Genomic DNA, 14,742 nt, shown 5'->3' with positions numbered 1-14,742 from the left:
GGCGCAGCGGCGGCTCGGCCGCCCTTCGGCGGGGCTGCGCTGGCTGCGCGCCCCGCTCCCGTCTCCCCGCAGCGCTACCTTAAGGGGCTGGTTGACATCAGCCGAGTGGGCTGGGCGGTGTGGGTGGGATTTGCTGTGCTGGAGGTCAGCTGCTCCCGTCCCTCTCCCGTCCCTCCCAGCCGCCCGGGTCCTGCTCTCCCCGCGCCGGAGGGACCCGCATCCTCCCGGCTCCCTCCTCTCGGGTTGGATTTACATAGTGATGTGTAAACTACAGGATGCCCAGCAGCACTGGAAAGAGGTTTAAACCTACGAAATACATCCCGGTCTCCACAGCAGCTGCCTTATTAGTGGGTTCGACTACTTTATTTTTTGTTTTCACGTAAGTACCGCTCTGGCGGAGTGGGGGCGCGGGCCGGGGCCGCCTGGCCCGCGGGGGGAGGGGGCTGGGCTTGACAGTCCTCCAGGCCCTGCCGCTGCTGGTCCCGCTCCCTCCTGCTATCCCTGCCCGGCTTTGCTTTGCAGAGGCTCACGATCTCTCCCTATCATAAAATGTGCCTGATAGTCAGATCCACCATTTCGTGGCACGTAAAACCCCGTCAGGCTCCCGCAGCTGCCGGCTGTGTGCATCAGCGATGCCCGAGCCCCGCAGCCCCTGTGCCCTGTGTGCAGGGCGGCTGTACGGGAGGGAAACGCAGCCCCAGCCGCCCCGCTGCCGGCAGGCGTGGATCCAGCCCGTGGCTCAGCTGGCCCGAGTCTCTGTGCTCCAGGAGGCAGAGCTGGAACTGGCCTCTCCGTCAATCTCTCGCGTCTCAGGGTTTATCCGGCACAGCCTTTTGAAGTGGAAGGAATCCTATTCTGAGCATTACCGATTTTACATATTTTTATGTAACTGTTCCTGAAAGCTTAAGGACCTAATGAACAAATTTACATTTGCTTGGAGGAAAGACGAGGAAACTTTTCCCTTCTCTGTTTCTTCTTCTCTTATTCCCTTCTCCCTTAAATGCGGAATGGAGCTGTGGCTGCCGGCTTGCAGCTCTCCAGTAGTTATATTAATATGTGAGTGCTGTAGTGCTTCGGCTGTTTCCCTCTCCATACACTCGAGTTCTGTAGCTCGCTAACCCTTCCTGTGCGGGGGTAGCGGCACCTTCCCTGCAGAGGTGTCTGTGTTTCCAGAGATGCTACAAAACTGTGCTCTGAAAAGAGCTTTGACTAAGCTGCCTTTGGGAAGGTGAAAACATGGCTATTGCATATTAAGATTTATTGTTTCACTTATTTTGGAACTCTGTTTTCCCTGTTTTGCCGTTGCTATTTTTTAACAGAGCTTAGTGAAGCTGTTGGAAGCAGAAGGCTCTATAAGAGTGGGAGTATGTGTCTGTGTCATTATCTTTTGTGGTTTGGCTGTGATATGATTCTCGATGTTTCAAAATGCTTGTCACTGGTATGGTAATCTCAATGTAGGATTTCAGAATAAAACGTAAATGCTGTTTTGTCTAACAGTTTCTTAAATCGGAACAGATTTTGACACTGTGTTTTGCACTTGATTTAATGTGCGTTGATTTCTTCCTTGCTTGTTTTCAGTGCATTTGATATAGTTTGGTGCTCACAGGCAAACACAGGATAGAAGTTGGCTTTTGTGATGAACTTGGTTGACACTGGAGTGGTGAATATTAAATGGTAAAAAAAAAGGGCCTTTATGCCAGCATTTATTTTTCTGGCTGCTTGAGGAATGGATGTATGCTAAGGTTGTTTTGGAAGCTGTATGTTTGTTTTCATATGATACTTCCAGTGCAGAGCTGCAATAGTGATGTAAGACTTTCCTGGTAACACAGTTGTTGAAACATCCTTTTGGCAGCAGGATATCAACTGAGATGTTCGTTTTACAATTTGTACAGAAGAAGCAATTGCCTCTAATCTATTACTGAATCTGAAACTTCACTCTGCTCCCTCTGTTATCAGTGAATAATTACATGCAAAATGAAGTATTTTAAGGATCTCTCCATATTGTAACTTGGCCTGTGTATCTTGAAGTGCTAGTAAATTTTTCGAGGATTGTCCCAGACATACGTTCTCTGCTGCTGCCAAGTCTTGTGTGTAATAAAAGTAACACATAATTGAGCAACTGTTGTCAGGCAGAGTCTGAAGTCCTGTCCATTCAGAAATACTCAGATGAATTTGTATGGGATTGGTGTTGTTTTTCATGCTGAGCAGTGTTAGTCAAATCTATCTTTGTTGTGAAATCAAAGCAAGCCACATGCATGCGATTAGTTTCTTTTGTGTGGCAGTGGGTTTTTTTCCCCTTTCCTGAGCATTTCCATTTTTTATCTTTTTCCACAGGCAGTGTTTTATCTCCTGAAGATCTTTTTGTTGTTAATATGTTATTAAAGGCTCAGATAGACCTGAATTTTCAGGTGTGTTGATTTGTTCAACTCATTTGATGTTGGATAGAGCTCTGATATGCAGCAGTTAAAACACTGGCCTAAAATTGTTTTAGCAGTTTTAGCAGTGCTTTTGGTACAATCCATGCTTGCTTGTCATAGTGCAAGAACTTAATCAGATGATTTACATGTGTGTTTATTAATTACTTATTTGTGTCATTAAGCTCTAAGGCTACTGTGTCTGTTAATGAAGTAACCTGTGTATAAATACATGAATCTGATGATGGATGGGATTCCTATCAAATTTTGGGTGCAGATCACCTCAATGGGATGTCAGGGATTAGAGCAACTTCAGCGCAGTGGAATTGAATAATAGAGGATAATATATGTGGAAAAAAATGATAATAACTATTTTTAAACCTCTTACTGAATAGAAAAAATAAGCTTTTTAGGGCACTGGAAACATTTCTGAGTAAAACGTACTAAAACAGCCTCTGACTTGGCTTTTTCTCTAGACACGTTTGTGGTCTCATGCCTCACATTATGAGTGTCTTCTGCTGGATAAAAAGCTCTTTGAACTTGAAGGCCAGGGTTAGCTTTTTAACAATGTGGTCTTTATTTTTAGCTTTTTTTCCAAACACCTTTGCTAAAACCAGCACATAAAGAGTGTTTGAAATACACTGTGTCTGCTATTAGTTCATCACTGGTACTGTTATACTTTAGGAAAATTCCTTTTTAGATTCTCCTTTCATTTTTTTCCTCAGCTAAGCATTTAGGATTCACTGTATCACTGCTATATTTCTTCTGGTTTTATGAGGGGGAACTAAACTATTTAGCTATCAAGATTACTGCCTGGAAAAGCAACTAAATATTGGAGTTGTATTATTGCAGGCTTTTAGCACTCCATGTGTGTTCCTTCAGTAATAAATACAGTGTCTGAGTAGGTGGTCTAATTTGTCACAGTGGGAGAGTAAATAAGCATTAACTCTAAGCATTATGAAGGAACTTATCAATAATGTTGTGTAGAATGATTAAGTCAAATTACTTATGTGAGCAAATCAAATGGTGTAATGAAGGAAGAACTAATGCTTCTTAACATAGGGCAAATCCAGTGATTCAGTTCTAGCAAACCTGAACTTATTTCTACTAAAATAATTTTTTTCTTCATATTTCTCAGAAGACATTTTGTTAGAGGTAGCAATTTAACCTATTTCAGTGAAGTCTGAGCTCTTATGCCTTGGACTACCAAGTGCTGTGATGTAAACCTAATTATGTTCATTCAAAGACCCTGAGTTTCAAGAATTTCCCACCTTATTTTAGGTTGTGCAACTTCAGCGTTAGTGGAGAATGCAGCTTAATTATCAGCAAGCAGAATGTCACCTGTGAACAGTTGCAATCAGTGATCCAAAAGGACTGTTCCAACCTAAAATGGTTCTATAATTTTTCTGGAGCTAGTAATTCTCTTCACCTGCTTAAATTGGCTACTTTCTGTAGGTGTTGGTGCTGAGAACTTCTGAGATAGTTCAGCAGCTGCAATGCCTGTGTCTGGAGATTACACAGCCAGCTGAAAGCATATGGTTTTAAGGGGAAACTGTGGCTCATTTTAGTAAGGAGAAAAATGCTCATCATTCTCTCACTGAATATTGTAGGCCTGAAGTTTCTCATAAAAGACCCATTTTCAGACTATTTTCTGTAGCATGCAGCCTCTTGAGCATCTTTGAAATACAGTGGAAACATGTAATTCATAACAAAGGTCTAGGTGCCACTATTTCTTTGATATAATGGTATATATTATTTCTTTAAATGGGATAATAAAATGGGTAATTTTCTGGGTGAAGTGAAAGCACAAATAAGGTGAAAACTCATTCAGTCAGTACTGAAAATATGAACACCTTTGTTCTTAAGAGTCATAATGGGAGATAATCATAGATACACACCACAGACATCTGCAATTGGCACTCTGATGCAGTCTGTGGCACAGGGAGTCTAATACTAATAACCTTCAGGAAACAATTGAGCAGTGATAAATTGGTGTAGAAGAGCAACTGAAGTTGAAGTCACAGTAGGGATGGAAAGAAAAATAGAGAACTTGCCTGAACCTGTGCTGTTCAGATGGCAGAAGGAGGAAGAACGGCTGGCAGACTGTGCTCACATAGCAGGGCTGCTGGATTTACCTTAACAGGGAGGAACGCTTGGCTTTGTTGATGAATATTTAAAGAAAAATTGGTGCTCTCCCTACATTTGTATATTGTGTTACTGCATCTCATGAACTAGAAAGACTCAGCACTTCTGTAGTTAGACATGTATGAATCCAGATGCACTTACGATACATTCACCCCTTAAATCATAAGCACTACCCCCTTCCTGCAGTTATCTGATCCTGCACTGGAACAGCCTTAAAATAAACAGGTAATAGCACTGTAAAGTTTAAAACTATCATAACCATCCTGGAGGGTAGTTAATGAAAATATAGTGATACCTAGAGTTCTTGAACTATCTGTTAGATCTTTTCCTCCCATGACTTGCATATATTCACAAAGGAAAGAACACAGTCTGCTGTTTTCACTTGGGTTTGTTAAGTCACTAGCAAAGGCCAAGCTAATAGAAGATCATCTTTGCTTTAGTGAATTTGATTTGTATCTGAAGATGTTTTCCTTGCCTAAAGTATTTAGTTCCAGATGTGCAGATGTTCACTTCTGCCAGTTCAGTATTCTGATTTCAGTTAGATCAAATGATAAAATGTGGTTTAAAATTTATATTGCAGATGTTATGGAGCTTCATCTGTAACACAGGTGTGTTTTATACCAGCCTAGAGGAAATAGAACTGAATGCTGAGAAGTAGATGCACAATAAAGATAATAAAGATAAAATTGTAGCTCAGATTGTTTTATCTTGATATGCTGCTGGACAGCATGAATTCTGCCATAGAGTGTGGTCTTACATCCTTCTTACAGTTTGGCTTCTGCCCAGTAACTTGCTGAAGGTTGCTTGAGGATTTGGGAGAGCTCTGGTGGCAGTTGCTTGTGCTGTGTGATGCGAGAAGCTCCAGGTGTGCTGTGGTCTGTATGAGAGCACATGGAAACACTGTCACTCCACAAATCCACTTCCCCCCATCCTAACCAGATGGCCATATCAGCTATCCTTGGCATTCTGAAAACTTTGGAGCACAAAGCTCCTCTACTTTGTCTGTTTCTAGCTAGGGGTCCATTTGATAGTGGTAATGCTAATTGTGAAACAGAACAAATTCCCCCCTCCTTGAATGTTCTCTCCACACCATTCTTCACTACTTGGAATATTAATGTATTTGATTTTTCTTTTTTGCTTTCCATATGCCAAACAAAGATATCACTGGAACTGGTAGGGAGCAGCTTCGCTGACAGCCATGCAGGTGACACTGTACAGGGGAAAAAGAATGTGCAAAAAAGTGTGTATTGGTTTAATCAGGTGAATTTTAAAACTGACTTCACAGTCACATACTGATTTCAAGCAATGCAGTTTGGCCTCCTGAGATACCTTAACATTTTCCATGTTAAATGCATTTTTAATGGCAGGTTTTTCCTGTCCACTCTACCTGCAGTCCAAAAGAGGCAACACTTGCCTGGTTGACCTGAGTCATCTCAGTTGTCATGTCTGTAATCTTCTGAAAAATATTTACTTTGGTTATGACAAAGAAATGTCCTTTTAAGCCATGGCAATTTCATCTTGCTATAATTTTTTTGGAAATAGAATCTAGACAAGCTTGTCATTCTAGATAAGATGGGCGGTCTCAATGGGAAAATATATTTAACTGAAGTGTGAAAAGTTTTTGGTTTTATTTTTTAATGCCATAAGAAGCCTCAGTTTTACTACTTTTAGCTAGTTAATTTTATGATCTTTGCTTCCAAGGGCAGTGATCTTTGCTTCCAACAGCAAAGTTGGCAGTACAGGACCTTTCTGAAAGCTATTAAAATTCATTCCTTTAGGAAAAAAACTTGATATTTCTTATTTTATTCTTCCTGTAGTTTGAGAAAGTAAAAAGGAAAATCATGTTTGTTGAGGGCAGTGAATGGCTACACATGTTCAGCTGTGGATACAGAGCTTTCTGCAGGCACTGCAGTGGCATTTCAGTGCTCACTGTAGATCCACTTTGAAAAAGGCAGGAGAGCTACTGGAATGGAAATTATCACTGTACATGGGCTACAGCTGTAGTCAGTGTGTGATTTATGCCAGTAGCAACCTCCTTTCTGTTTTTCCTAATAAGCAGAGATTAAGGTCCTATGGAAATAGGAATGAGAGTGTCTCAGATCAGGGTGGGCCTCTCAGCCTTTGTACAAGAATATACAAGCAATTTTTCTTTTTTTTTTGGTCTGAAGTCCTTTTAAAGATGCTCATTTAAATACTGTCTTTGTTTGTCCAAGTATGCCACATACTTTTATAAATAGAAACAAATCTCTACAAGATTGTTCAAGCTCAATTGGTTTGTTAGTAATGTCAACTAAGGAATGTTATTGCCAAAACCACAAAACTTAAACTGAGAGATAAATATATGTGGTGACCTTGGAGATCTGATTTTTGAGATTCATTACCTGGGATAGTCGCTAATTATACACATAACATTATTGTGTAAACAACTTACTCTGCTACTACCTGCTTCTCAGCTGAAATCAGCTGTAGGGCCCTGTGGTGTGAGGATCTCTGGGGACCTGTGAGAGATGACCTGGAACTGGATTTCTGTGCTCATGTAGTGTATAAGCTACAAGGAAACTTTTCAAGGCCATGAGCTTTGTTCAGTTTGCATTGGAAGATGTCTGAAATACAGCAGTAAAGTGGTGTAAGCCAATTTAGAGCATGAAGGAGATGCACGCTGGAGTGGGAGAGAAGTATTGTAAAGCTACACGAGATACACTTGTGTAATCAGTGCAGAAGTGGAACACTGATTTACTGTCCTTTGGTTCAAGCCAGTAGATACAACACTTATTTCTCTATAATCCAAGAGTAATGTTCAATTTGGCTGCACAGTTACAGAGATACTATTAGGTGATCATTTGTCACTGGGAGCAGCTAATGAAATTGAGAGGAAAAGGCATAGGGGTTGAAACAGAAATGCTGCAGTTTTTAATGGAAGTTCTGTATTGTTCTTTTGCAAAGAATACCATAGATTGGAAAAACCTACTCAGCCTTGATCTTATTTTACCATGGAGAGGCAATTTTAGGAATCCTTATTTGGTGATTGGAAAAATTAATTCCAGTGAGTACACCACACTGTAGTGTCAACTACATGAATCTTCAGCCAGTAATCTGTATCCAGAAAGAGGATTTAATTAGTCACTGATTGGTTTTTTGCAATTACTAATGCAATTTAGCTAGACTATCTTCAAAGCTGTCCAAAGTGCCTAAAATTCTGCACTCTTAACTATTGTGCAAACACTAGTGGGTACCTGATTCTTTGTTTTTCTCAGGATGGGTATTATGGAATAAACTGTACAGTAACCCATATTTAGATATTGCAGTCCTACCATGGTTCTTTGTGGAAGTGTAAACACAGAAATTGTGGACTTTAAATGTGAAATCCCTATGAAATACCTGTACTCCGCTGCTGTGTGTTGAGATCATCCAGCAGCAGAAGACAGGGGTGCCAGGTGCAAGAAAAATCTCTCTTGAATTTGAAATGTAAGCACCAAAGCTGCTGTTTCCAGTGTATGTGTGCACCATGAAATGACTACTCTCCAGAAAAGCTTGGTATGCTCTTAGACTGAAGTAATTGCAGAATATTCTTAAATGAACAAATTACTTTTTAAGTTGGAGCCCAACAAAGCAAACTTGAGAGTGCTTAAATATATAAGCGCCTTCATAAATAAAGCCAGACAAAGCATTACTCTCTGAGGATTCTTAAAACTAAATTGGCATTTACATTAGCTCTTATTCATGTCTTCAGGGAAATAATGTAATGTAATATCTATATCAACACAATTTAAGTACAGTTTTGGGAATAAGGAAAGCTTGGACATTTCTATAAACAAGCATAATTTTAATTTAAACTTGGGTCAATCACAGAAATGCTTCAAAATGGAAAAATTCAGCTTAAAACTTTTCCGCTTACTATGATCCCAGTCAGCAAGGAGAGGTAGGTATTTTCTTATGGAAAAACACTTCCTCTCCCCCTTTTCAGCCAGTTCAGTTTCAAAAGTTATTTAGGATTATTTTCATTGTGTATAACGTCCCTTTCAGTTCTTCCTCATGAGTGAGATCTCATTTTGCATGTTTAGCTTTCTCTGAAGATTAATGTGTGCCCCAGCAATAAGACTCTCCAGATGTGTTATGATCTAATAACGCTGTGGTTAACCCTTGTCTGCTGTCAGCAGCTTGCTGAACCGCCTCCTGTGTTTTTCCAAAGCTTGGTGAACCGCCTCCTGTGTTTTCCCAAGCCCCAGCATTTGATGACGCAGTTTCCTGGCTCCAAGCAGCAGGAGCCATGAGTTGTGTAGGTGGGCAGCTCTCCCTCCATGGGGTTTGTGTCTGGCACTGGGCTCAGGAGCCTCGAGACTTCCCTGTGGAGCCCCACTGTTAACTTGGCTTATCCTCCAACATTCCAAGGCACCATGATGGAGCAGGGTCTTGAGGGTGTCTTTATGGTCACCTTCATGTGCTCACACCTGTGGCTTTGACCAGGAACTCTAGATCTCTAGGTTCTTGTCTAATTTCTCTGTTGTGTGGTGCATAAGTCTCACATCTTTATTTTCTCTTTGAAGCTGGCTTTGCACATACTGTATCTTGTGTAAATGGCTAATGAGTCTTTGTGGCAAAAACAGCAAGAGCATCAACAGGCACTAGATTTTTTGTAATTACTAGGTTTTGAGAATTCTGTAGAAAGAGGTATATAAAATGGCTGCTTTCTGGTACACAGTACAAGTCAAACAGGAGATATGAAGCCTTTGAATCTGATGACTTCTAAATCATGTATAGAAGTTGTAGCATCTGCAGCAACAAAAGAAATTAATATCTGTTACAGAAATTTCAGTACAAAGACAATGCAGGATTAAAATAACAGGACTTTCTGGGTGCGGCCATGGAATCAATGTGATTTTTTTTTTAAGTTGTGAAGCAAAACTTCTAATCCATGTCCAGATAGTTTTGTATCAGAAATAAAATGCCAGGGCAACCTCAGCTCCTCTTGGCAGAGCTCTGCTGAGAATGTTCCCTCATCTTGCATAATCTATTAATTTTGAAATCAAAGCCAGTCTGTATGAGCAGTGCTCTCAAGAATCTGGTGGACATTGGAGGAGGACAGGCAGATACAGGTTTTTTATAATATTGGAAGGGTTGGTTCCTTGAAATTAAATGGTTCTTGTTGTGTCATCTTTGTGTATTTTTAGAATAAGGCATTTGACAAATAGATTGCAATGATAATAAGATACAAGGTCTTACATCAGTGGCATTGAAATTTGGCCTGCTGATGATAATAAACAGGTGGGAAAACATCTGCTTTTCTTCTCTGCTTCAGTTGAGAAGACTTTGCTGGGGCAAAGCTGTGCTACTCCTTAGAAGTCTCCATCCCTGCTGGTCTCTAGTAGTGCAACTTTTGAATAAGGTCATCAGTGCTATGATCCCTGTTCACTTAAACTGAGGCAGAGAGGCACTGTACCGCTGAAGTGCTGGTGCTTAGCAAGTTTTGCACAGATGTGCAAACTCCAGGCTGAAGGCCTGTCAGCCCAGGACTGAATGGAGATCATTCTTTCAGAGAAGGCTTCTGAAGATTTGCCTAGTTCTACAGTTTCTACTCTAATGTAATTTTGGGACATCCATCATGCACTAAGACTGTTTTGTTTCTTGACCACTGCATGAATGTATGAATAGAGAAATACACGTACTAAAGCTTTGTTGTCTCTCTTTAAAAGTTTAATAGTAACATTGTAGTCTTTAAATTTTTATTTGCATGTGATTCCACAATGACTAGTTACTTTTGCAAGTAATTTTTCTTGCATTGTATTACAATGACTAGTGGGATAGAGCTAAACATGATATCTATGGTTTGAGAACTGAAAAATTAATGATTTCTCCTCTAGCCTATTGTGTTTGATTTATAATTCATATCTGATAAGAGACATTCTCTTCTGAGCCAGCTATCATTTCTCCATTTACATCTAGGTGGGGTATTTTTTAATTCTTCCTGTGGTGAGTGCTGGGAGGTTGTGAGTTTTGAGCCCTAGAGTGCTCCTGAAGAAGGTTTCCAGACACACATTTTCTCCACCTCCCATTTCCCATGAGACTCTTTATCCTCTGTAGGATCTGGCCCCAGGGCTTATGTTGACCCCAAACATCACAGCTGCTGTCACAGCCCACTGCCATGACCTGTGACTTTTAGCATAACCCAAGTACATGGTTTACCTTTCAGAGGCACTTGACAGCAGAAGGAAATGGAGAACTCTGGGGGTTTTAAGTGTCCTGAGTAGCTGCTTCCAGCTACTCCACCTCTCAGGGACAAGCATGGCTGAGGACTGAGCTATGAGCCCTTTACAGAACACTTCTCTCACTTCCTATGTTTGGTCTTTTCTATCACTCTGGATCTTCCTGGGCTTATCTGGCTGCCTCTTGTCTGTCTCTTGTACTGTTTGTTTTTTTTGCTGTTCTCTGTCTCTCTTGACAGGTGATCTCCAGTTCAGTCTGTTCAGGTGGATAAGGCCCTTTTGCCCAATACACACACAAAGGGTGATCCTCTGCTTGTTTACCCTCTGAAATGCCAGAGTAGAGGCCTTACAGGATGCAATGCAAAACCTTATCCCATCTGTTGATCTGGGGTGGCTTTTAGGGGCTGGTAAACAACTCTTCTGTATTGAAACTGTAAGTGCTCTCAGTTGGGCCACTGTCTTTATTGTGACTCACACATATTTGGCATCCTCTCCAAAGAAGCTGACCAGTATTTCTATCTTCTTCCCCACTAAGAAGTTCTGTATTCTTTGTGAATTTATTTGCTCCAGAACAGTAAGCTGAGTTGCTGGATGGTGGAGAGGGAAAGAAATGTGTAGCAATTTGCCGGTTACATTGTCCTCCTCTGAACACAAGAGAGCTCTGTTTAGTGGAGTGAGGCACTGATCCTGCATTTTTGTAATTAATATGTTTCGTGCTTTTGTTTGTGTCTTTCAGAGTGACGTTATTTATTTTTGTTGCTTCAACTGTTTTGGAAATGAGAAAAAGCTATTTTGAGTGTAATATTAGACTTGGCATCATTTTAAAAGTGTCTCTTCTTGCCAGTTTTTTTCTTGGTTCCCCTAGAAATACATTTCTTTTGGGCTGCTTCTGCCATTGTGTGTGTTGTGACAAGTCTCCAGAGCAGCACACTATGCATGTGTGATGGATGGATGCTTGCATGTCTGATGAGGGATTGATTCCCCTGGGCATGTGAGTCCTGCCAACTCCTCAGTTAGAAAACTTGAGGTTTTAATACACATTCTGTCTTTTAGTCCCAGTTTGGCCTCTTCTTCTGGAAGGCATTTCTTTTCCTTTTTAATAAAAAAAGCTTACAGTTATATTGAGCTAGCTAATTAAACAGCCTGCATCTAATTCAGATCTCTCCTCTTAGTTTCCTTCTCACTTTTTCTTAACTGTGCCTACTTAAATAACCTGATGAAGCTGTGTAAGAATTACTGAGATGGGTTGAAACCCACCTAAAGCTAGAACTGGAATCTGATCTCCTGACCCACCCATTAAACTCTCACTGCAAAATGATTACTCCAAGATATTCAAGGGACTGCATGCTTGGTTTAGATCCCTTGGAGGGCTCTTGGTCCTCCTGGCTTGGCTGATTGTGCTCCTTCAGCAGCCTTTAGCATGCACATGTCCTGGGCTTTACCCTTCTGGAAGATGTCTTTCTGTGGCCAAAGGACAAGATCCTGTTCTGTAGCTCTGAAGGGATGAGCTTTTCAACAGGAGAAAAGAATAACATTCATCAGCTTCCTCTTGGAAACATCTGAATCGTTTTGGTTGAAGCCTTAATTGGGACAGATACTTTGCTTGAAGGGCAGAGGTAGCAGAAAGGTTGCAGCCTAACAGTTAATTTGACAAGGTGATTCAGAATGGAAAATATGCAATATTGCTTTATACCTGTACTTTCTCAGTCCCATCAACAGATATTTAAACACATCCCATCAGCTTTTCCAGTGGCTGCTAGTCTTCAGATGCTTCTCTTCACTCCTTAGTTTTCAAGTTGGTCTTTCTGAATTTCAGGAAATTACTGAGCTTTCCTGGTGAAAGTCAGTGCTCTTAAATCTGCTGCTTCCGTAGGGTGACAGTCTTAAAAATGTATTGTTTACTCTTTTTGTTCTTCTGAGTTCAGAAAACAGTGATTTTAAGCTAAATTATCTCTTTTAGAAGACATTTCAGACAATTTGCAGTCTGCACCCATTTAAGTGGTAGGGGGCAGGATGGAAAGACAGGAGAATATAAAATAGTGCTATTATGAGTTATTGTGCAGTAGGCAAGGATTTCTTTCATTCCCTCCCCCTCCCCCCCATCTTATTATGTATCTAAGGAAGAAGTTGCAGGGTGAGCAGGGATATTCTGATTTCCATGGCAGTAACACAGAAGGAATTTTCTGTTTTCTCCCAGAGTACACAAGCACTTCACTATCACTTTCCTGACATTACGTGTGATATTTTGAAGGCTGTTGGAGAGAAGGTACATCAAGGGAGGCTTAGACTGCTGATTCTTACTCTGTATTTGCCTAGCCTTGACTGGGTCCATGTGCAGAAAGCAGAAACCTGTCAAAAGTCAATACATCTACACTGAATTTCCAAATTACTGTTAGTATTGTACATGCAGATTAGCTTTCCTTTTGTGCTTATTTACCTGTATCTTGGAAATAGCCTTCTAAAAATATTAGCAATAGATGAATACAGGATGAGTGCTGTGCTAGGAACACTTAAAATGCTCTCATGTATATCAAATCTAAAATTCTTTATTTCAAACTAAAGAAAATAGAAGGAAAAGAAGTCAGAACCCCTAAGGGGAAAGTACTGCATGTTCAGGTCTCTTGTCATGGCCTATTTGATTTATAAATATAAAAAAAATGTTTGTGTTCTAGACCTGTGGCTGGTCCAGTGTTCTTTGTTGTTGTCCCACAACGTGACAATCATCCAAAAAGCTTGTTTCCATGTGGATACCATGGGGCTTTAGGTGCATTATGGTATAAATGCTTACCTGGATATAAACTGTCAATCTCCATATTTGGGTGAGCCTTAAAGGAAGGTTCAGGCACCATAAAATAGACTTGTTTAGTGACAGTTCAGCATCACTTCACTTGCCATGTATGATCACCCTATCAAGAACTGCATCCTGCTGCGATGACAGTTTGCTGGAAACTCTCCACAGATTCATTGGAAGTTGGCTGAGCCCCAGTTCCACAAATTACTGGTCAGAAGAGACTGTTTGTAGGGCACAAATCTATCCAATTTGTAGTGTAGATTTGATTCTTTTTTTAATTAACACTTTAAAAGTGTGTCAGCCGAGTGCCAAAAAGACAAGAAATGATCAGCTAAAACATTTTATTGCAGCATATGATGCTGTTCCATATTATCATGGAAACATGGCACTTAGATACAGCAATATTTTATTTCCTGTTACTTTTGTTCATTTTTTGGTCAGCAGTAATTTTAAATAAACAGTCTTCAAAACAAATGCTGGGGTTTTGCCCTTCTTCCTTTTTACTTCTTCTCGCTTCTTATCTCCTTTCCCTGTATTCTCATTAATGCCAGTATCTTATTGAATCTAAAGCTAAAAAGTTGAATTTTCCCCCATTTAATTTTTTTTTGTAAGACTGCTTTCTGTCTGGTGTTTCTGGCTCAATGAGGTGATTGGCAGGAATTACATAAGGAGTACACTAGTCTGTAGTCCTTTGGAGATCCTGCAAGTACAGTCAGGATTAATAAAATCTGGCTGGCTGTTTTTTGATGAAATCATCTTTCTCAGTTTTTTTTTTTTAAAGCTGTTGTTTCCTCAGTGGTCTGTGTGAGACCTGTCTTTCCTCCATCCATTCCTTCAGTCTTGGATTGTGAGGGTAGTGAATGTCAGCATGAAAGATCAGAGCTGGTGTTGACAGCAGTTTAAATGCACCCTTGCTTATGTTTCTTATAGAATCGCTGTTTTATAGCTGCAGATGCTGGAAATACTCTGTGCAGGGAGTCTGTTGCAGGTGCTGGAGCCATGGCTACCAAGCAGAGTTAGTGCTGGGTAAGGGTTTCATGCTGCTCGCAGCCCAGCGTGGAGCCCCCTGGGCCGGTTTCCATTCCGAGCTCTCCCTCTGCCCTGCCCTTCCTGGATGGCCTCGGCTGGCTCCGTGCCCACCCAGCCACTCTGGCAGTCTCCCCCGCACAGGATGGAGAAAAAAGGGTGGGAA

The 14,742-nt window shown here is 40.9% G+C and overlaps 1 protein-coding gene across 1 annotated transcript in view; it reads left to right on the top strand.

The window, feature by feature from the left end:
• The first annotated feature begins 27 nt into the window (after positions 1 to 27).
• ZDHHC8 (zinc finger DHHC-type containing 8) overlaps positions 28 to 14,742 on the top strand; it is a 109,903-nt gene continuing 95,188 nt past the window's right edge. Inside the window, exon 1 of the mRNA XM_031057521.1 lies at positions 28 to 379. Coding sequence (XP_030913381.1) covers positions 276 to 379 — 104 coding nt within the window. The 5' untranslated portion in view covers positions 28 to 275. The remainder of the gene's footprint in view (positions 380 to 14,742) is intronic.

This window comes from Geospiza fortis, unplaced genomic scaffold, assembly GCF_000277835.1.
Source record: "Geospiza fortis unplaced genomic scaffold, GeoFor_1.0 scaffold408, whole genome shotgun sequence".
NCBI classification, from domain to species: Eukaryota; Metazoa; Chordata; class Aves; order Passeriformes; family Thraupidae; genus Geospiza; species Geospiza fortis.
Note: the sequence above shows the minus strand (reverse complement) of the source record. Positions and strands in the feature narration are given on the sequence as shown.